This window comes from Canis lupus, chromosome 28 (genome assembly GCF_003254725.2).
Source record: "Canis lupus dingo isolate Sandy chromosome 28, ASM325472v2, whole genome shotgun sequence".
NCBI lineage: Eukaryota > Metazoa > Chordata > Mammalia > Carnivora > Canidae > Canis > Canis lupus.
In genome coordinates this window covers 494,156-517,066 of record NC_064270.1, presented here as the reverse complement: position 1 = coordinate 517,066, position 22,911 = coordinate 494,156, and the positions used below count along the sequence as shown (strand labels likewise).

Below are 22,911 nucleotides of genomic sequence, written 5' to 3'. Positions count from 1 at the left end.
CAGAGACACAGGCAGAGAGAGAAACAGGTTCCACACAGGGAGCCCGATGTAGGACTCGATCCCAGGACCCCAGGATCAAGCCCTGACCTGAAGGCAGACGCTCAGCCGCTGAGCCACCCAGGCATCCCAGCCAATAAGCTTTATTCCAGGAATGCAAGGGTGGTTTACCATCTGAAAATCAACACTTGTAATACACCAATGGAAGAAAAGACAAAAACCACATGATACCTCAGGAGACTTGGAGAAAGCCTGTAATAAAATTTGGCTCCCTCTCATGATAAAAATATTCAAAGACCTAGGGATAGGGATAGAAAGGAAATTCCTCAACTTGATAAAGGGCATCTACAGAAAACCCACATGCACCATTATACTTATGGAGGAAGACAGGATCCTTTTCTGAGATCTAGAAGAAGGCACGGGTTCTCAGTTTCACTTCTGTTCAGCACTCTGCTGGAGGCTGTAGCCAGAGCACTTAGGCAAGAAAATGACATAAGATACATCCAGATTAGAAAGAAAGAAGGAAATAAACGTGTTTCTTATTTGCAGATAACATCTCCTGTACAGAAAACCTTAAGAAATCCACTAGAAAGCAATTAGAAGTCATAAAAAATTCAGCAAGACTGCAGGATGTAAGGTCAGTATGCACAAATCAATCGTATTTCTGTTCAATAGCAATGAGCAGACTGAAAATAAAATTAAGAAGACTTCATTTGCAGTAGCATCCGAAAGAAAAAAATACTTAGGAATCAATGTTAACAAAAAAAGTATAAAACTTCCTACTCTGAAAGTCACAAAACATAGTTTGAAAGAAATGGAAACAGACCCAAATGGATGCAAAGACATGTGTTCATGGATTGGAAGGCGTGATCTTGTGAAGAGGGTAACGCTGTCCCATGGATGTCTGGATTTCTGTGGCCAGCTCTGGGACCCAGGGTAGCCCCTCCGAACCAGCTCACTGTGAGAGGCAGGGCTGCCTGGAATCCAAAGACAACTATAAGCCCCTCGGAGGTGGATCTGATGTGGAGAGGAAGGTGCGTGGTGACACCAGTTGCACCGGTGGCTGAGAGGAGGCAGTATGCACACAGACTTCAGCATCGGGCTGTGGGCTGATGTGATCTGGCTTGGTCCTTTGCTTGCTGTGTGACCCTGGGTATGTCAGTTACCCTCTCTGTGCCTTTTTCTGCAAAATGGGAATGAGAGTATCTTTAAGAGAGATCGATGCAGAGTGCTCAGCAACCCCTCAGCACTAGGTGGCCCTGATTCATTCAGCAAACAGCACATCTATCCTGCATAGGCAGGGGATGTGACAGGGCAAAAGAGATCAGAGGGACCTTCTGTCCCACTCAAGACGGCCACTCACCAGGAAAGTAAATCACAGGTACAGAGCTGTGATTTGCCAGCGTTAGCGGGCATCCGAGTCACCCAGAGGAAGGCCTGTGAAAACACACTGCTGGTTCCTTCCTGCTCACTTGGGGGATGTCCTAGAGTTTGTATTTCGAACAAGTTCCCAGCTTCTCCTAGTGCTGCTGGCCTGGGGCCCACGTCCTGTGAACCTCTGTGTTTTAGAAGGCGGTGAGTGCTATCAAAGGAAACACAGACAGCAGTTTTAAATACAGTGGGGAGGGCGGGACATTCAAACAGTGTTGGGAGGTGAGAAGGCCAGCCAGGATGTCCGGGACCGAGGTGATAGCCTGGGCCACGGTGGAGCACGTCTGATGTGGTCTTGAACCAGCATGGAGGCAGATGGGCCTGAAGGGCGAGGGACAGGGCACATGGGGAGGAGTCTGCCGCCCAGGCCTCCTACACCCCTATAGGGATTTTGGCTCTCACTCCGAAGTAAAAGGGGCAGGAGGACATTGGAGGGCTTTGGGCTGAGGAGTGACGGCATCTGATCTACAGCTGGAAAGGGCCATTCTGACTGCTAACTCGTGAGGGACGAAAAGGCAAAGCCAGGACACAAATATTCGAGTTGCTCCAGGCAAGAGACAAGGGCGCTTTCGCTCTGGTGGGTGACAGTGAAAGTTAGCAGGTTCTGAGACTGTTCTGGAAATCAGACTGACAAGGGCTGGATGGGGGTGTGAGAGTGGGGGCAGGCAGGTCGACTCCGAGGGCTCGATGGGTGGCCGTGGGGACAGAGCTGTCATTAGCCAAGACAGAAGGACTCAGTGTAGAGTGTGTTTGGGGGTTGCGGCAAGACCGCAGTTCCATTGGGACACATCAGAGTTTGGGGTGTCTGTTTGGGATTTTTTTAAAGATTTACTTATTGATGAAGGACACAGAGAGGCAGGGAGCCTGATGTGGGACTTCATCCCAGGACCCTGGAATCATGCCCTGAGCTGAAGGCAGGCGCTCAACCACTGAGCCACCCAGGCATCCCTGGGGTGTTGTTTGTCCTTAAACCAGGGCAGGTGCTGTGTGGGCAGCTGGATGCGGGAGTCTGGGGGTTAGTGCTCAGTAACTAAGAGCACCGCAACTGTCCTGCTCACAAACCAGCAGGCACTGCCTAGTGCAGCCCAGAAGCCCTTTGTCCTGACCTGGCAAGTGGCAGCAGAGAGCCGTCATCCTGGGGCTGGGAACCCAGCTTTCTACTCGGGAACGCCGCCCCCAGTGACTGCCCTGTGCTGGGGATGGGTGCGAGGGGCCAGACAGCAGGCCTGCAGTGGCATCACAGCTTCGTTGCCCCAGCCCACTTGTGTGGCTTTTGCAGGCCACTGGAGACTTCCCTCTGGCCTTCTGGAGCCACTTTTCTCCCTCTTCAGTTCCTCAGAAATCACATGGAAGACAGAAGAAGAGGGGGGAAATGCAGCTTCCAGAAGCCACAGGGTAGGACACTTGACATGGAGACAATCCCAGCCTTGAGACAACTTGGAGGGATACAATGCAACCTCTTGAGTCCAGCCAGCAGAGTTTGCTGTTTGCTAGAATGACCTCTCCAAAGGAAGGCCCTCAAAGCACAATCAGGTTCAGGATGAAAGGTCACTGACCTAGCCTGGGCCAGCAGTGGTGGAGTTTGAGATCTTAGTGGACCACTTCTCCCCAGTGCTGCTTGCTTCATATCCCAACTCATCCAGGAGATTGAAGGAGAAAGTCTTATTTCTAGTTCCCCTGAATGTTGACCCACCAAGTCTGGGGGCCTGGCCGGGCCTTTCTGGGCAGCTCTTCCAAAAGGGGAGAGAATAGACTGTGGCTGATCTGGTCTGGGCTTCAGGTCACTAAGCCAACAGATGGGACACTCGAGCATGATCCTGGTACCTTCAGCCTATTCGCATGGACCCTGACGGTCCACTAGCCAGGTGGAGGAGGAGACACCTCCAAAGGCGTTGGATGCTGTCCATGCCCCAGGCTCATAAAGGGAAGATCTGGCCTTTTCTGGGCATAGGGGTGGGTTCATGGAACCCTGGGGCCTCCTTCCCTCGCTGTGCTCCTGGGGTCTGTGAGCTCGCATCCCCAGGGCAGGGGAAATAGCTCCCAGCCACAGGCCCCTCTGACAGGGAGGGGAGCCCAGGGCTGTTTACCAGGAGGAGAGGTGAAGGAGCAGCTGCCTTACCTTGGGTGAGCCTGGCAAGCCAGCAAGGTGGTTTAGTGGGGGCTGCTCACCACTGCCTCCTGAGAAACTCGGGACTCTAGCCACTTGGCTGCCTCTTACCTACCTTGCTGGACTGGAAGTCCTCCTTCCCTCCTGCCTCCGTCCCTCCTGGCAGCTGTGCTGGGAAGTGCCCCATCAACTTGGCCTTCTTGGTTTCCCCTTGGGCTATGTAGAGCTCCAATCACAGGCCAGGAAAGAGTTTACTGTGGCCACTTTTAAGATGAAGCCAGTGGAGAGTTAGCGCCAGTGAGCCGAGCCATTGGGGCGGGGGGGGGGGGGGGGGGGGGGGGGGGGAGGGGAGGGGGGAGACGGAGAAGTTTCCAGAGGCATTGCCATTCGCCAGAGCAGCTAACATTCATTCAGCATATTCCTGTGTCAGGCTCTGCAACAGCCCCAGGGAACTGTCCTAACTCCCCTAAGGACACTTAGCAGCAGGGAGGCTCAAATGCTCCATCAGGTCACAGAGAAGTCAGCAGGAAGCTGGGTTCTAACCCAGGTGTGCTGGCTCTCAGAGCCCCACTGCTAGATGCCTGCTCTAGAGAGAGGGAGGCCATGGGGCCTCCGGGTGTCCTCTGCCCAGGTTCCTCGGGCTTTCGGCCGCTTCCAGGGAGCCCTGTCCTCCATATCAGGCTGAGGAAAGAGGGAGGGGCCTCATGCTTGCTAAGTGCTACTCTTGCCAGGGGTTAGTTGTAGCAAAATTACATTATAGAGGGAGGCAGAGAGACCCAGACAGGTTTAGCAGTTTGCCCTATGGCACACAGCCGAGGTGGGAGCGGGGGCAGCCGCCCTCAGGGTGGGCCTATCTGCAGATACTCTCTTGCTGGGTAAGCATCAAAGCAGCACAACCTCTGGATCTGACTAGTTGTCTTGATGAGAGGGGTGGAGGTCGGGGGAGGCAGGCCATCCAGACTGAGGAGAGAGGCTGTCCCTGTGGCCTTGGACCCCAGGCCATAGGACACACAGCACAGAAATGGGGGCCACCCCAGCCGGGGTCACCAGTCACCAGGAACTGATTTGAGAGGACAGACCACCCCCAGCTTCTCAGCTTCTTGGCCCTGGCCCAAGAGGACAATTTGATGACCGTCTCTGAATACCCACCCCTACCAGGTCCCACCACTAAAAGTAGCCCCCAATGTGGGATGGGCACCATCCCCTCCAGGGCATAATCTAGACCTCATTATCAGTGCCCATTTGAGTCCAGAACCTTCTAAATGGAGGGCACCTGTGGACTTCCATCCATCTGGGGAATGGTGGTTGGGGGATTCCCTAGAGACTGGCAGGCCTAATGTGATGACCACACAGGTGGGAGAACAGAAGCTCAGGAGGAGAAAGCAGGTCAGCACCAGAGCCCACAGGTCCAGGGGGAGGGCCCACCTACCCCAGAGTAGCTGCTTCAACTTGAGGCCTTGGGCCCTTCTCTTTAAGGTGGGCAGTGCTACTCAGACACAGGGGTCCCGGGGCCACGGGAGCTCCAGGTTTTTCTGGCAGGTTTAGGCCGGGGCATTCCTTGGCTTATGGCCCTCATCATGAAATGCCCTTCCTCCCTTCTCAGGTAGGTGAGCTCTGGGAAGGAAGCACACTGAGCCCCTCCCCTCAACCCAGCCCTCCACCCCCACACTGTATCAGGGCCAGGATCTAGGAGCCTCAGTGGCCTCCAGCACAGAATTTAAGGGTGCGCCAGCAAACAGTCAAGATAAACATTTTATTGAAATTTTCTTTAAATGAAAATTAATGCAAAAAGTCCATTATGTTAGTTTCTTATCGTTGCTCAACAGATTGCCACAAACTGAGTGGCTCAAAACAATACAAATATATCCTCTCCCAGTTCTGTAGGACAGAAGTCAGAACTGAGTCTTATAGAGCTAAAATAAAGGTGTTGGCAGGGCCTGTTCCTTCCGAGGGCTCTCGCCTCTCTGTACCTTCTAGATGCTGCCTTCCTTCCTTGGTTGTGGCCTCATCACTCCAGGTCGCTGCTTCCCTCTTTACATCATTACTGCTTCTGTAGTCATACTTCTCTCTTCTTCCCTTTTATGCAACCAACCTGGATGATCCAGTATCATCTCTCCATCCGTAATTTAGTCATGTCTACCATGTCCCTTTGTTGGGTAAGGTAACACACTCACAGGTCCCAGAGATTAGGATGTGGACATTTGGGGAGGGGTCATTATGTAGCCTACCACACCCATGATAAATATCGAAATTGTAAATAAAGACAGGATCTGTGGGATTAGGGTTAGGTGCTCACAGAGTTTGCAAGAGCAGGGCTAGAGCCTGTCATTACTTAAAATTTTGATTAACTCATTCGTCATGGTTTTTTTTTTTTTTTGCATTTAATTTATCTGTGTTAAAATATTGCAATAAAATATCTTATTGAAACTTTTGACACCTGTGGTGAGTGCCTCATATTGCCGCATCCTAGCCCCAGCCCTGCTCAGTAGAGTAAAAAGAGTGGCCCTGCCCTGCACACTCAGCTTTTGGAGGAGCCCCCACCCCTTCCAACCCCAGGGCTCTCCTAAGCCCCTCCCTTACAGGTTTTGGCCCACAGACCCTTGTGGACCTCTTTTCCTCCTGTCTGGTGTTGCAAAGCCCCCAGCTGGGCTTTGCTTTCCACCCACCCTCCTGGTATATCCCTGCCGCTGGCTATCCATTCTGCTCTTCAAACTTTGGAAGTATGGGATTGGGGGCTCATTTCCTGGGACAGCATCCTGCCCTTGTAGAAATGTATCCCTGCAGATAGGTAATTTAGGTTTAGATGGAAAGTCTGTTACTTACTGTGTGGCCTTAGGACAACTACATAACCCCTCTAAGCTTTAGCAGCCGCGTCTGTAAAATGGGGACATGGATACTTAGCCGTCAGGGCTGCGCTAGACACCTGACTTTAAGTCCCAAGCACCCGCTTTGGAGCCAGGAGCCCCCGCTTTAGGTCCGTGGTCGGCTGTCCCCCAGCTGCGTGACCCAGGCGAGTTACCTGACGTTCCTGGGCCAACACCCGCCTCCCAGCCCGCGGGGCCACGGAACAGGAGCTCCTCGGGGAGTCGCGGGCAGCTGCGGGCCTTCCTCGCTGCGGCCGGGCCGGGGGGACAGGGGCTGCGGCATCTGGACGGGGCCCTTCCCGGGCCGACTTCAGGCGCGGGGTCCCGGGGCGACGTCTCGGGGACTCGCGAGCGCCGGGCCCTCCCCGCTTCCCTGCGGCCCGGCCCGGGGCGGCGGCGGGCAGGCCGCTACCTGCCACCTGCCACCTGCGCGTGCCGGGCATTCCTGCGCCGCCGCCGCACCCGCGCGGGCCGGTGCCGGTGCCGATGCCGATGCCGATGCCGATGCCGGCCTCGCCGACCTCCTCCCGCTGCTGCGCCCGCCCGCCGCCGCCCTGCCGCCCGCCCGCCTGCTGCGCGCCCGCCGCCCCAGGTAGGGCGCGACCGGGTGCGGGGAAGCGGCGGCCGCCGGGGCGCGGGGGGCGCGGGGCGCGGGGGCCGCGGGGCGGGGCGCGGGGGGCGGAGGACAGGAGATAGGAGACGCGGCGGCATAGGATCTCGTGCCCCGGGTGCCAGCGCGAGCGGAGCGGGGACCCGCCGGGGGACGAGCTGGGGGGAGCCCCAGGGTCCCGACCCCAAGCACAGGCGCAGTGCTCGTCCCACGTCTGCACACGCCCCCGCCGCCGTGGGCCTCGGGAAGGGGAAGGCCACGGTGCCCCGCCCGGGCTGGCCACCACCAGGAGGAGAGGGATCCCGCGGACGGGGCCGGCTCGCCCTCGGCAAGACCCTGCGGAGATGGCTGTCCCGGGCGGATGTCAGCCGGGGCTGGTTTCTGTCCCCAGGGCACCTGTGAGGCTGTGGAGTCTCTGGAGCAGGGCCAGGCAGGTGGAGGCTCACCGAGCGGGAAGGGTGGAAGGCCCGAGCAGGGACGACTTCCCAAAGGCCTAACCTCTGGAGGGAGACTAAGAATGTTGCTGTAAGCTGTGTCTTTCCCCCGAGTGTGGCCTAGTCCCCTGCCTGTCCCGCCATCCCCCAACAAGAGGGCCCGGTAGAGCCGAGCAGGCCTGACCCCACTGAGGAATGAGCTCCTCGAGGGAGTCCCACCTGCCCCCTTTCCTCCTGGGGCCTCAGGAGCTGGCAGTGCCATGGCCTTGGGCCGCCTTCCTGGGTCAGGAGAAGGCCACGTGGACCCAGCACCTGCTTCACTGTGCCTGTCGGGGGTAGGCCCTCCTGGGGCTGCTCACAGCTCATGGAACTGCAGAGAAGAGCTCAGAACCCAAGGTCATCAGGGACAGGGGCTGAGCCCGCTGAGCACCTGGCCTGCGGCCCGCGGCTTCCTGCTCCTGCTCCTGCTCCTGCTCCCGCCTGTGATTCCGGGGGAGGAGCGTGGGAGCCGATGTTTGCCAGGGAGAGCTGGCGGCGGAGGCCTGGCCCAGCTCTGAGTCCACCGGCAGGTTCATCCAGAGGAAGCGCAGCCTCTGCCAGTTTCCTCTCCGCGGCAGAGCCCTCGGTACCTGGGGAACAGCGTGGGCCGGGACCTTGAGGAACCTGCACACCGGCTGGGCTTCCAGGGATCTGACAAACCTACTGGAACTGGTTCTTGGCCAGGCTCCCCATCGAGGTGTGCCAGGAGGGCCGAGGGAGGTCAGCGCAGCTCTTCGCAGCCCTGGCTCTGCCAGAGGATCCTGGCTGAGGGAGGCCAGGCTCTGTAGCCTGAGTGCAGGCTGCCTCCAGCAGGAGGACCACCGGGGAGGACGCCCAGGAGGCAGAGCTGCAGTGAGCTCTCCCAGGCCCTCCCCAAAGCATCTGGCCCCAGAGTCTCCTGCAAGGCTTGGCACAGCCCTGCCCTACAGCCCTGCCAGGGATGTGGTGGTGCCTTGGGCAGGGCCTCAGGGCAGCCTCCTAAAAACAGCACGGTCACCCCGGTTTATAGGTGGAGAAACTGAGGCCCCCTCCTTTCCTCGGTAGCTTAGCTGGAACGTACACCCAGACCAGTGCACATTTAGACTCAAATCTTTGTCTTTGTGACCTTCAGTTGTGACCGTCACCTGCTGCCTGGGTCTCCACCCCCACCCCTAGGCCAGCCCTGTCACTGGGCTCAGCACTTGGAGTGCCCTGGGGCAGTGTTGCCATTTCCCAAGCCCCCGAGCAGCATAGAAGGTCAGTGCTCAGCACAGCTGAGGATCCTTGCCTCTTCAGCAGGCTCCCTCACACCCACTCTCCAGCCCCTGCAGTTCCCCATCAGACCCCACCCACATCTGCCCTGGGGCCTCTGCTCACCCACCCTACTCCCACGTGCCTGCTTGGCTGCCTCCCACTAATTCTTGCACCCCAGTCTCAACGTCACCTCCTCCCCCAAATCACCTGTATTTGGAAGCGCCTGGGGTTGTGGACTTCCCGATTCCTGGCTCACAGCCCTGTCTGGGAGGGAGGGTGAGCAGCGATGAGGGTTACCAGGGAGGCCATGGTTGTGCCGGGGTTGGGAGGGGGCTCCTAGAGATGGCGGTGCTGCCAGAGCAGCAGTGGGCCAGCCCTGCAGCAGCCGCCCTCTGTCTGGCCAGCCTGCTTGCCCCATTGCATTTTCCACTACCTAGAACAGGGTAAGGCCTGAGTGCGAGGGTGAGGAAGGGTAGATGGACAGGTAGACAGACAGAGGATGGCAGGTGTCCTGGGGACAGGAGACGGGCAAGCAGAAAGGGCTGCACGGGGTTACCCCAGCTTTGTGGGTCTCTGGAGGAGTTGTAGAATTCTCCTCAGTGTCTCTCTTCCCTGACGGGCCTTCAGTCCCCTGTAAGCCCAGGGGTGGGGAGCACTAACTCTGGATCCTTCACCGTCCTCCCCTCGGTGATCCCCATCCTGCACTAGCTCAGGAAGGACAGGGAGGGGCTCCTGGTGAGGACTGCAGGAGGGCCATCAGAGAGGCCATCAGAGCTGCTCCCAAGGGCTGGTAGGACATTTGCCCAGACTGGAGAGGAAGGAGCTTCCAGGCCGAGGTCTATGCACGGGCCAGAGGCAGGAAGGCAGACGTGTGGCTTAGGGGGCTCAAGTAGTATGTAACGTTGACCAAAGAGGGAGGCGGGCCAGAGGGAGGTGGGCACCCAGGGTGCCGTGCCAGTCGAGCCCCCTCCCCTTTGGGGGACCCTCGGCCCACGTGCGGCTCCCCTCAACATGTCATCTTCCCGCTCACTGAAGGGCCTGGCACTGCCTCAGGTGGTGACGAGATGGTTTCCCGCTCCTACCTTCCGCGATCACCGCCCTGCTCCCTACCTCCCATGCCCACAGGACCCCGGGGCCGTCTGTGCCGTTCAGGTCAAAGCAGAGGGGTGAGGGCCTCCCCCAAGGCAGGCTTGGGCTGGGCGTGAGGTGGCAGGGCCTGGCGAGGACTCGGACCGTGGGGTGTGCTGTCCCGGCCACGGATGGCGGGACGCCGCCCCGTTGCTGTTCAGGGATACCTCCCGGCCTCCGGCCCTGTGGAGTTTTTCAAGAGAAGCTGGAAATCAATTTTTGTATGAAACCTCCTGATTTTAAATAACTCACATTACAGTGGTTTGCACACCAGCTAAACAAGAGCAGTTGAGCGCTGGTGATGGAGCCCTGGGTGAGGGGAGGGGGAACAGGGGTGCTGTGTCCCCAGGGCCAGCACAGGCCGCTCTCAGGCTCGGCAGAGAGGCCAGGACGCTGTTGACTGGCCCGCAGGCCACACCCCTGCGGGCAGGGGCCCCGGGCTCTCCCCCCAGGCCCGGGAGGCAGACAGCTTTGCCTTTCATGTCGCATTATAGTCTCTGCTTAGTGCTGACCATGTCTGTGGGAACTGCCAGTGAAGACTGGAGAAACTTGGGGAACAGGACTGGTGGGTGGATAGTATCCAGGTATCCGGGCATCAGTGTGGGTAAAGAGCAGCACTGTGGCCTAGAACATTCTCTAGGCCTGGAACCAGGCTGCTTGGGTTTGAACCTTGACCCTGCCATGTGCTGAGTGAATTTGGGCATGCTCTTCAACTTGTTTGCCTCTCAGTTTGTCCATCTGAAAAATGGGGATGATGCTGATAGTGACGTGAAAGTAATAGTCCCTAGGTTACAAGCTGCATGAGAATTATAGGCACTGGTGTCTTTGAAGTGCTGAGAGCAGGACCTGGCACCTTGAGTGCCATGTGTTAGCTGTTTTAGTGCCCTCTCCTCACGCATATGCATGCACAGACGTGCACACACAAGTCCACTTGCATGTACACACTTCTCCCTAACGTATTGATGGTATCACTGGATGCATTCTACATGGGCATGTTTTCTAGAAGGGAGAAGTCTCACCACCCCCAGACTCTGTAGGCTTTGTACTTGGGTCGAGCAGGGGGAGAACGAACATTTACTGAGTCCTGCTCTATGCCAGGCACTGTATTAGGAACTGATGTATCTTATTTTAAACTAGCCAGTGTGGGGGGAGCTAAGTAGGTGCCCAGAGTCCTTCCACTGCTCAGTGGTAAGGGAGAGACTGAATGCTCACCTGACTGGCTCACCATCCACATCTCCGGCAGCCACATGCCTGGACAGAATGGAGCTCTGGCATCATGCCCCTGGCACACCCCAGAAGCCACCCTGTGGGGGAAGTCTCTGCGTCATGTGTGCAAGTGGAAGATGTTAGGTATTTGAAAATCCTCATAGAGCTTAGGGCTGGGAGAAGTGTGTTTCTCCTGTTACCATCACTGTGAGAGCGAGAGCTTTATGGTCCTCAGCTACTTCCGCTCTTGGCCTAGGCCGCAAGGAGCCTCTTAGCTGGTTGTATATTTAGTTGTCATAGATCTTCTCAGTCCAGAGTTCCTCTACTTCTTTCTCTCTCCTTTTATCCCTCATTTGCCTCTTGTCCTGTATTAAATGCTCTGGATCTCCTGCTTCCTGTGTTTGTTTGTTTGTTTGTTTGTTTGTTTTTACAAACATTATTGAAATGTAGCATATAAGAAAGTATATAAATCACAAGGGTAGTTTAATGATTTTTTTCAAAGTGAATACAGCTGGATAAGGAGTACCCAGGTCCAGAATCAGAGCACTACCAGCACTCCCGAAGCCCCCTCCGACCCCTTCCAGTCACTGACCCACCAGGGTAACCACATCCTGCTCTGGTGTTGCATGTTACATAGATGGAGTCATGCAGTGTGAACTCTAGGTCTGGCTTCTGCTTGCAGTTATTTTTTAATTTTCAAAAATTCTTGGTGAAATAGAGTTAATATTTACCATCTTAACCATTTTTAAGTGTACATACATCTCAGTGGCATTAAGTACATTTACAATGTGCAGTCATCACCACCTTCCAGCTCCAGAACTCCTTCATCTTGTAAAACTGAAACTCTACCCCATTAGATAGCAGCTCTCCATTCCTGCCCCCATCCTCCAGTCCCTGGCAACCACCATTCTCCTTTCCGTCTTTATGAATTCTTATTGTAAGTACTTCACAGAAGCGAAATCATACGGTATTTGTCTTTTTGTGGCTGGCTTATTTCACTTTGACATAATGTTTTTGAGATTCATCCACATTGGAGCATGTGTCAGAGTTTCCTTTTTATTTTAATTCTGAATAGTATTCCATTGTATGTATGTACCACGTTTTGTTTATCCATTTATCTTTTGATAGACACTTGGGTTGTTTCTACCTTTGGCTTTGGTTTGGTTTGGTTTTGTTTAAGCAAGTTCTATACCCAGCCTGGGGCTTGAACTCTTGGCTGTGAGATCAAGAGTCATAGGCTCTACTGACTGAGCCCGCCAAGTGCTCCTACCTTTTGAATATGGCGAATAATGTTCTATGAACATGGATGTAGAAATGTCTGTTCAAGTCTTTGCTTTTGGTTCCTTTGCTTATTTACCTGGATGTGGAATTGCTGGATCATACAGTAATCCTGTTTTACATTTTTGAGGACACTGCCCTGTTTTCCCTAGTGACTGCACCATTTTCATTCCTTTCAACAGTGCACAAGGGCTCCAATCTCTCCACATCCTCACCAATACTTGCTGCTTTCTGATTTGATAGTAGTCATCCTCCCGGGGTGCAAGGTGGTACCTCACTGTGGCTTCACTTGCATTTGCCTAACGATCGGTGATGCTGAGCCACGAGTAAGTTTTCACATCAGTGAGTCATCTGTCTTGTGCGAGCTGCTTGCCATCTGTTCTTATGGTTGTCTGGTTCTGCACAGTATGAGTAGACCATGACATGCCCACTCATTTTACTGCTGATGGGCATCAGGTGGTTTCCCATTTGGACGGATTGCAAAGAATGCCGCTAAGAACATTCTAGGGCACATCTTTTGGGGGACATAGTTCTGGGATCTTAAATGTAAGTCACTCCTGTTTGGAGGTGAGTGTTGTACAGATAAATGAATCAATAAAATGCATAATCCGTGTTCCCTGAGGGCCCTCTGAAAGTTCTTCAGGCTTAGACATATTCCACAGCACAGGATAGGCCCCCTGCCCACTGTCCCCTCCTGCTTGTGGCCCAGGGTCCAGCTGCCTGGTATAGACCCCTCCCTCCAGATCCTCATCTGCTCCCTCAGAAGAGAGACACTTTTGGCCCTGACAGCACCTCCGGCCCCCCATTGTCCAAAGCACCCTTCCCCCACCACTGAGCTGGACAGCTGAGAGTGTGACCAGTTCCTCTCTGTGCCCAGGGATCTTTGGGCAGCGCCTAGAGGACACTGTCCACCATGAGCGGAAGTATGGCCCCCGTCTGGCCCCCCTGCTGGTGGAACAGTGTGTGGACTTCATCCGGGAGCATGGGCTCACCGAGGAGGGGCTCTTCCGCATGCCAGGCCAAGCCAACCTGGTGAGGGACCTGCAGGATTCCTTCGACTGTGGGGAGAAACCACTGTTTGACAGGTGAGCTCCTGAGGGAAAGCAGTAGAGATGGGATCACCGGTCCATTTCCTGCTGTAGGGGCTCCTCCCAGGACACAAGCACCAGGGGGCAGTAAGTTGGCCTCCAGGAAGCCTGGCAGCAAGGTGGTGGTGGCATGGCTCCCCACAGTAGCACCCCCCAGCACCCAACTGTTCCCATGGGCAGAGCATTGGGCACAGAATCAGTGCAGAAGCCCTGGGCCTCCTCTCAGGGATGGATCCTGCCATGGATGAGGCACACTCATGACTATGCAGGCTGTTTCCACAGTGGATGCCTGTAAACCCAACCCAGGCAGGGGAAAAGAAGGGCCTCTGCTGGTTCCATTTGGGACTCTAGACCTTCTGCAGGGCCCCTCTCTCAGCTTCCCACCCTTCAGGCCCCTTCAGTGGCAAGATGGAGCAGCCCCACATTCTCTCAGATACCAGGGGTGGGGAGCCGGTACCTGTCCTATCCCATCACTGGGACTTCCCCATCGAGGGCTGCACTGTGTGGGTAGAGTCAACTTAACTTAGGAGCCCAGGGAGGGCTATGACCAGGGAGGTGGCTCCCTGGGGCCTCTTCTCCCAGACAGGACCCCACCCGTCACAGAGTAGTTTTCATAGAAAGTTCTTCCTGCATCAAGCCAGCCTTGGCCTCTGTTGGAGCATCTCAGCTCTGCCTTCACAGTCACAGATAAGCCCATGGGTTCCTGCTGGCAGCCCTGGCCTTCCCAGCCCTTGTCTTGGGGCAGAACACCCTCAGTCCCTCCAGCCTCTACCAGGACCCATCACTGCAGTGGGCAAGTCTGTCAGTAGATGTACAGCTTGGGACTGCCCCCATTCTGAGGGGAGGTCTGCCCTTAGGAAAGAAGAGATACCAAGGAATGGAAGTGTTATCCAACAGGTGGAGAAACTAAGGCTCTCGGGTTAGCTCCCTCTGTCTGAGTCCCGCCCACAGAAAGGGCAGAAGCTGATTGGGACCCCTGAGCTGTCCTCCCTGCCTGTGCACCCAGCCCCCTTCCACCACATGCTGTGAGCCTGGTCCTGGGGGAGTGAGCGGGACAGGTGACAGCACCTGCCTTAGTGGGGCTCTCAGTCTGGTGGGCATCCACAGAGCTGTGGGCTGCAGAACATTCTCCTTGGGTGCTGGGATAGGGTGCCTGGATTCAGGGCAGGTGTGTGTAGCGGGAGAGGATGGTGAGGAGGGCGTGGTTCAAGGAGTACCAAGAAAAAGCCTTAAGCCACTGTTTAAAAGGAAAGCTCTGCAGTGAGTAGGGAAAGAAGGAGAGGATGAGGAAGTGTGTTTCTAGGCAGGGAGGAAAGAAGGGGAGACAGAATGCTGGGCCAGACTCCCTAGACCAGGGTAGGGCAGAGGATCTGGCTACAGGAACCTGGGGGGCAGAAGGCTGTGGACTGGGGCTGCGGACCCCGGCTGTGGGCCAGGCCTCCCAGGCCCAGGAGTACTGAAAGCTGAGGGCATAGAGGAGGAGCCAGGGTGGGGCTCCAGCTTGAGAAGCCAGAAGGGACCCTAGGGCTTAACTCAGCAAGACCAGCTGTGGACAGCCAAGGCCAGGTGGCACCTTAAGGGCACAGCCGCATTCTCTTGGCCCCAGCCTCATCTTTCCTGAGTTCCTGCCATGAGGAAGATGCAGGCTCAGGGTTTAAATCCAGGGCCCTAGAAAAACATGAAATACCTAGTGCCCAGGTCCATCCAGGAAGGCAAGCTTAGAGGAGGTGCCAAGACCCCAGTTCAGAACCTGAACCCAGAGGCCAATAGGCCCAGGGCTGCTGCTCTTCACTGGGGGAAAGCCAGCTTGGGCAAATCCAAGCTGGGGAGCAGAAAACTGGGGCCTCCGAGTAGACACACAGAGCACTGGGGCGCTGGAAATAGGGTGATGAACATAGACGCCCAGGGTCTATAATGTGCCTAAGAGCCCAGAGGCTGAGAGGGAGGGCCCGACCTCTGAGCTGCCTGGGCCCTAGTGGCCAGGGCTCAGGGACGCCTGCTCTTTCCAGGAGTTCAGCAGGCTAGCATGCCAGGTGCCTTTGCCATGGCCCCTCCCCTTACACTGTGGGCCAGCCTGGGGGTGGGGAGAGAGCAAGCTCAGGCTTCCCATCACCCAGTGCCTGCTTAGAGCGGAGCAGCTCTCATGTTGCCCTGCAGAGGACCCCAGAGGGACCACCAGGCCAGCAGAAAGGGGCCCTTCACTCCTGCCGGTTTCCTGGCTCACTGTACACACACAAACACACACGGACAGGAGAGCAGAGGCTGCCCCTGGGGGAGTGGCACAAGGTGCTGGCCACCCCTGGGGTTCCCTGGTGTCCCAGGCCTCATGCATGTCCCCCTGCCCACAGCACAACAGACGTGCACACGGTGGCCTCTCTGTTGAAGCTCTACCTGCGGGAGCTCCCTGAGCCCGTGGTCCCCTTCGCCAGGTATGAAGACTTCCTTAGCTGTGCCCAGCTGCTCACCAAGGACGAGGGGGAGGTCAGTAGCTCCTGGGGCCCATTCTGGGAAGCGGGTCTGCTGGGAGGCGGGTGTATGGAGCAGGGCACAAACTGACTTTCCTGGCCCATAGATCCTGGCCCACAGCCTGCTCTGTAAGATGGGAGGTCATGAACCTCCTGCTCTGTGAAGGGGGGCCTGGAACATCCTGCTGTCTGCATGTTGTGGGTGGGGGGCAGCTCTGAATGGAGGGGGCTGAGAGCATCCCCTGTCTGCATACGGTCCTCTCTGTGTGCAGACCTCAGTCTCTGGGAAGGACAGGCCGAGTTCCCGTCATGGTTCTGGGTGCCTGGGGCCCAGGTCTGGACCCCCACACAGTAGGGACTCCTCCTACTACCCACCTCAACCTTAGGCTACCCAGGCCAGCCATTGGGTTCAGAAACCACCAGACCCTTCATCTATTTATATCCTGTCTCCTCCCAAAAGAATTTGAGACTACTTCCAGGACAGAGGGCTCCCAGCCTACCATCACCCTCTCCTGCAGGTGCCTTTGGCTGGGCAGGGACTATATGCTGACCTTCTGGCCCTGTGGGAGATGAGGGGTCTTTACCTGGCAAATATTTGTGTCTCCATAAATGTGCTGAGCCCTGGCCCTGCCATTCCTCTTTAGCCCTGCAGAGGCATACCCTTCACATCAGTTCTCCAGAGTAAATCGGCTCCCACAAGATGTCACAAGCCTAGCCTCGCTGCTCCTCTGAGGGAGATGGAGGTGGTGGCACCTTCTGGTCCCCTGAGGCTTGGCTACAGGTCTGGACTCTGATTCCTGCCCCTGCTCCCAGCCCTCCCTCCAGCAAAAGGGCCTTGGAGTCTCCTTGCTGGCCTTTGAAATGCTCTTTTTCTCTTTCAATCCCAAGGGGACTCTGGAGTTGGCTAAACAAGTGAGCAGCCTTCCCCTGGCCAACTACAACCTGCTCAGATATATCTGCAAGTAAGTGAGTAGGGGCAGAGAGCTTCCCTTCCTGCACTTTGGCTCAGTTCCCTTTACAGAGGGGCCCCGGTCATTCTCACACCCCACACCCACCCTCCCCAGGTGTTGCTGGAGCCAGTGAGGGGCATAAAGAACACAGCCCCTATGCCCATGGAGATGACACTCCCCATGGGAGCAGGTGGTGTTCGATAGTTTCCGGTGCATCATTTCTGAAGAGGAGAGATGCACCCTCTGTCCCTGGAGTCCTCTCTGGGTGCCTGTCCCTGTCCCCTCCCTTCAGGGGTCAGCCTCCTGAGCACAACGGCCTAGGCCCAGGTGCTGGGAGCGGGCATGCGTGTGGCCCTCATCTAGCGCCATGCCTGAGGGCTCTGGGCCTTCTGGGGCATCTGCCCCCACTGCAGGCAGGAGAGTCCTGTGTCCTCCCTTGTCCCATTGGCCTCTGCTCTGGATGGCCGCCTCCTGCCCCACAGAGGGGGAAGCTCTGCCCTCTTCTGAGTTTGGCAGGGCAGCTGGCTATGCCCGGCAGCTTGCGGATACCCTTGGATGTGGCTGCGCATGGGCCCGGCAACTCCCAGCGGATCTGGCATCAGCGTTTGCTTCTCTGCCAGCTGCTTCTTCCTTACTGTACAGGTTTCTGGATGAAGTTCAGTCCCACTCAAATGTCAACAAGATGAGCGTCCAGAACCTGGCAACTGTTTTTGGACCTAATATACTTCGGCCACAGATAGAAGACCCAGTAACCATCATGGAAGGTAACGGTGGAGGTGTGCACGGCGGTACCGGGTGCTGCCTGGGTCTGGCCTCCCCTCAGTCCCAGGCGTGTCCTCAGAAGCATCACCCTACATCAGTCCAGCCCAGGGCCCAGCCGGTAGGAAGGGGCTGTGTCCCGGGGACCTGGCAGGAGCCTCTAGACCTCCTCACCACCCCCTCCCCAACCCCATGGGGTCCAGCTATAAAAGCAGAAGGAACTTTGGCCTGTGGATGGGGTCCTTGGGAGCAATTAGAATGGCAGGAGAGGCTGGGGTGGGGGAAAGAGGTCAGCTCCCTTGTCCTTAAATAAACAATGATGTTTTTGTTTCCCTTAAGTAAATGTTATTTAGTTGTCGCTGGCTCCCAGATGTCAGAGCCATTCCCTGGGGGGAGATAATAATAATAGTGATAAAAAATAGCAATAGCAGCTGCTTGGCATTCTTGGGGTGGCACGCTTGCTCAGATCTCCCTGGGACTGTTGAGCCCACTCTCTCACGTTGAGCTCCCAGGTTCTGGGCCTGCCAGGCTGAACAAATGGCCAACAGCAAACACCGAGTTCCTGCTTCACCCATTTTTGTGGCCTAAGGATTCCTTATGTTTTCCAGGACCCTTATAAGGTTACCCCTAGTGGGAGGGCGCACCCGACCACCCCTCCTTCCTTATCACCTGAAAACCTTCCCAGTCTCTGGTCTTTAGTGGAGGGTAATAGGAGGGAACACGGCAAGCAGATAGGTACCATGGTTCCACTGTACTGCCCCCCTTTCATCGCGGACCCCCAAGCCCCTGTGTCAGGCACTACAGGCTGCATCTCAGGGGCTGTGGCCTGGAGAAGAGGTATTGTGTGTGTCACTGTGTGTGTGTGTGTGTGTGTGTGTGTGTGACAGAGAGAGGGAGAGAGAGAGAGGGAGAGCATGCAGGGGGAGGCAAGGGCAGGTTGTGCATGTTGGGGGCTGCATACATTCATTTGTGAGTTGTGACCGTGTGGATGTGGGATTGTGTGTGTGTGTGTAAGACATCTCTGTCCCTGTCCCAGAGCCTTGTGCCCCCCCAGAATGTGGCCAGCCAGGCACAGCCCTCATTGGCAGTACAGGGGACTGACGTGGTACAGCTGAGAAGGCTGTGGCGTCTAGGTCCTGCTGCTGGCCCGCCCTGCAGCCTCGCTGGGCACAGTGCCCGCCTCTCCCCACACCTGGCCGGGCGGCACAGCGCCTCCTCCGTGTCCAAGGAAGGGGATCCGCGGGCAGGATTCTTCGGGCCGTCTGGGTCTGGAGGACGTGGTGACCGTCCTTTCCTCTGGAGAGGCAGACGGCGAGCTCCTGCTCCTCTCTTGAGGGGCACCCCAGGCTGGGTGTGGTCTAGAGAGCCCGGACTTAAGGCGGCCGCAGCCAGGCCTTCTCACTGTCCTCCTGGCAGGCACTTCTCTGGTCCAGCACCTGATGACTGTCCTGATCCACAGACACAGCCAATTGTTCGCTGCGAGGGCCGAGGAAGGACTGGCCGCCCCGCGTGGGGGCCCACCGTGCGCCGTGAGCTGGGGCTCTGGGGAGGTCCCGGGGGGTGCCCCGCCGGAACCCGGCAGCCCCGGCACCCCAGGCCTGCCGTCGCACAGGACCTCATCTCCGGATGGGGCCACCGTGGCGGCGCTATCCAGGACCTCTCCTGCGGGCCTGGGTGGCCGAGGCAGCCCTGTCGCCACCAGCCCTGGGAAGAGGGTGCAGACTCTGCCCAGCTGGAAGTCCTCCTCCCGGCAGTCGGGGTCCCGTCCGGGGAGCCCGAAGGGGGGCGCCTCATCCCTGGAGGGGCCCATCATCTCCGGAGGGAACCGGCTCGCGGACGGGCTGTCCTCTCTGCGCGGCCCCCGCCGGGCCTCTGCGGGAGAGCGGCTCAAGGGCTGCAGCTCTGCGCAGAGACTGTCCACCTACGACAACGTGCCCCCGCCCGGCGGCCCGGCTCCCGGCACGGCCTGGTCGGGGGCCTCCTCTGACGAGGCGGCGGCCGGGGGCTCGGTGGGCAGCTGCGCGGCCTGCGGGGCCAGCGACTCGGCCGCCCGCAGCCCCCCGCACGCCGAGGGGGCCCCCGAGCCCCGCGCCGCCGCCAGCAGCAGGGGGGACCGCCGGGCTCCCGAGCTGGGCCGTGGCCCGGACGAGGCGGGCGCCCGCGGCGGCGGCGGCGAGCCCAGCGACCCAGGCGGCCCGACCCAGGACTACGCCCGCTGCTCCGAGGCTCTCCGGGGCCTGGTCGCGGAGCTCAGGGCACAGCTGTGCCGGCAGAGGACCGAGTACGACACGAGTATCAAAAGGTAAAGGGCTGCGGCCCCGGGGCGAGTGCGAGGCTGGCGCCCCCGGGCCGGGCAGGGCCCTCGTGGTCGTCGGCCTCCGGTCGCGCCTCCGGTTCTGAGAGAAAGCCTCCCCGAGGCGAGGCTCAGAGCAGCCGGCCCCTGGAAGCCTCTTCTCTGGGGGAAGCCCCCAGGACAGGGCTGGGAATGGAGGGGCAGGGTCCTCTGTCTGCAGCAGCTCGGGAGCCACAGGGCCGGGCGTGCACTCAGAGCTCCACAAGGCCTGCCGCCTGCCGAGGGAGCCAGCGAGTCACAGCCTCCGCCTGCGCTGCTCAGAGCACCTTTACCACAGAGACGCAGCATGGGAGTCCCCGTGTGGCCTTCAGGCAGGAGGCGGGCCCCCTGAGGTGTGCATGGACCCCAGGAAGTGCCCGCATGCACTGGTGTCCTCGCTGGCTGACCGTGGTTGGGCCTGATATGCAATGAGGGCTCCTTCCAGGATTCTAAGCCCAATTTCCCATGAGGAGGGAGCTGGCTGTGCTGAGCCCTGCCCTCCTACCTTCCCTGGCCACAGGAGGATGCCTTGTGCCACATGCTGAGCCTTGCAAGCTTGTTCACAGATGGCCCTAGTTTGATCCTTCCAGCCTCCCTGGGAGGAAGGTGTTTTCCAGCTCTGAGGCACCAGGTTCTCCAAGGTTACCAGCAGGGCCTGCACTGGCCAGTGTGCAGTGCTTCCGCCACCATCTCAGGCTTCCATCCCTGGCCCCAGCTATCTGACCTATAAATCAGGCCCCACCCACTGGCAGAAGGTGTTAGTGGGCTCTGAGGTCCTCTTTTCCCCCATCAGACAGTGGAGGTAGAGGGGGGTTCCTGCTCCTAACTCTGAGCCTGATATTTCTAAGGGAGTAGGAGTGGCAGCATTTGGTCTTTTTGTTCTGCAGGAGGTCAGGTCAGGGAGGGTCATGGCAGGTGATACCTGAGCCAGGAGTTGCAGGACCAGTAGGAATGGGCTGAGCAAGGAGGAGGAAAGACACCACATGAGTAAAACTGAGGTATACAGTTAGGTGGAAACCTCACAAATGTGAGCATTGGGTTGGAATTTACCAGGCAGAGGGAACAGTGGAACATCCTGCAGATACAGAGGAAGATGATGACAGACCTGAAGATGAGCTCACAGACAAAAACTACAGAATACATGGGAAATGTTACTAGGTGAAGGCTGTCCTCACATAGCCTCAGAGGAAGTCAGAACCAACTTCTCACTTCCTTAGCTATTTGTGGACCAACTTGAGCTTCTAGTTCTTTGACCTGCTAAGAAGCTTGACTTCTCAGGGGAAAATGCAGTGTTGTTTCATGGAGGGCTCTGGATAAGACTGCCTAGGGCTAGGTCCCTGTCCACTGTGTATTGGCCGAGCATCCCAGGCAGGCTCTCTGACCCCAGTGTGTACTGGCCAAGTGTCTGCCTGGGCAGGCTCTCTGGGCTCCGGTGACCTCACCCATTTGTCATGAGGATTAAGTGCCACAGTAGATGAGAGTGTTCAGCACAGGACCTGGTGCATCCAGAGTGCTCAGGAAGCTTTTGCTGCTCACATAACCTCCTGCTTCATGGGTTGGAGATAAGCTAAAGCTCTCAGAGGCAAAAGGGTGGAAGGAACAGCCCTTGTAGCATCCTCACTAGGTCATGTTGTCATCCTGATTGGAGGGGTGGTCGAGGGAGAGAAGAGTCTGTGTGAGCGTAAGAAAGACTGGAGCCTCACCAGTGGGTCTTTGGGGAATACGGCTGCACATATGGAGTCAGTCAGCACTGGGTCTGTCTAGTGGTTTGGGAGAAACCAGCTTTCTGCCCTGCCTCCCAGGACTCAGAACCCTTCCCCTGTGCCAAATCCTGTATTCCCAAAGAGAATCCACTGAGTGTCTGTGATGTGCAGATACTGTACTAGACACAGGGGACACAAGCCAAGACCAAAACTGATCAAAACCTTTGCCCTCATTCTTAATTTGGTGGTGCTTGGGAGTTGGGGGTGGAGAGAGACTGTAAGCAAGATAGATTTTAAAAATGCATGGTGTGTTAGAAGGTTAGATAAAGGAAGAGAACACAGCAGGGTGAAGGGAAGGGGGGCATGGGGAGTGAGGGTCGGAAGGCAATGCTGGGATAGAGGGAAGGCCAGGTGCAGAAGCCCGGGGGTTGTGGCCAGGAGAGGCAGGTAGAAGAGAGTGGGGACGAGGGGAGTGTGAGAAAGGGGGTCGAGGGCACAGGGTGGGGCTCCAGGCTAGACATGTGGGTATCATGGACCTAAGGGGCAGCAGTCGAGATGGGGAGAAGAGCCAGATTATCAATGTATTTGGAAGTTTTTCCTAATTGGTCCGATGTGGGGGTGAAAGAACTGACTTAAGGGACAATATTTTTGTCTTGGCGGAGTAACTGGAAGAAGATGTTCACTGAGTGGGACACCAGGGCTGCAGAAGTGGCTTGGAGAAGGATCAGGAGCTATCTGTGGACCTGTTAAGGTGCAGTGCTTATGAGGTTTCTGAGTGGAGTTGAGGGAGATGGAGGCTGTGAGGGGTTGCCAGCGTGTAAATGATGCTTTGAGTCTGGAGACTGGGTGAGGTCATACGAAGACCCACATAGAGAAGCAGACGGGTAGCCCAGGCCTGAGCTTGAGAGCACCAGGGCAGAGGAATGAGCAATGAGGGGTCTGTGGAGAGGTTCTTCTGATGGCATGTCTTGTGCTCCCCAGACGGAGGGCTGGGGTGCAGGGAGCTTTCCTGCCTTCTTCGTGCTTTGTGTTCAATGCTTGAGGGTGGAGGCCTGGGCTTCCTCCTGGACAGGCTGGGGAATGGATATTTACTCCACGTACAAGTAACAGGTGTTGTGCTGTGTGCTCCTGGTTCTTCTTCGTCCATAGTAGCGGTAGCTCTTGGGGGGAGGGTTGGCACCTGTATTTTTTCAGAAAAGACACCAGAACTCAGAGCAGCCCATGTTGCTTCATAAATAGCCAGCCTGGGGCTCACACTGCCGTATGTTGGCTCCCAGGGGCTGGGCT

The 22,911-nt window shown here is 57.1% G+C and overlaps 1 protein-coding gene across 4 annotated transcripts in view; it reads left to right on the top strand.

The window, feature by feature from the left end:
- Positions 1-22,911, top strand: part of ARHGAP22 (Rho GTPase activating protein 22) — a 135,605-nt gene that overhangs the window by 111,415 nt on the left and 1,279 nt on the right. For all 4 annotated transcript variants that reach the window (XM_025466313.3, XM_025466315.3, XM_025466314.3 and 1 more), the window contains 5 exons: positions 13,205-13,412; positions 15,764-15,896; positions 16,769-16,842; positions 17,473-17,594; positions 19,006-19,891. In XM_025466313.3, the coding sequence (XP_025322098.3) occupies positions 13,205-13,412; positions 15,764-15,896; positions 16,769-16,842; positions 17,473-17,594; positions 19,006-19,891 (1,423 nt within the window). The remainder of the gene's footprint in view (positions 1-13,204; positions 13,413-15,763; positions 15,897-16,768; positions 16,843-17,472; positions 17,595-19,005; positions 19,892-22,911) is intronic.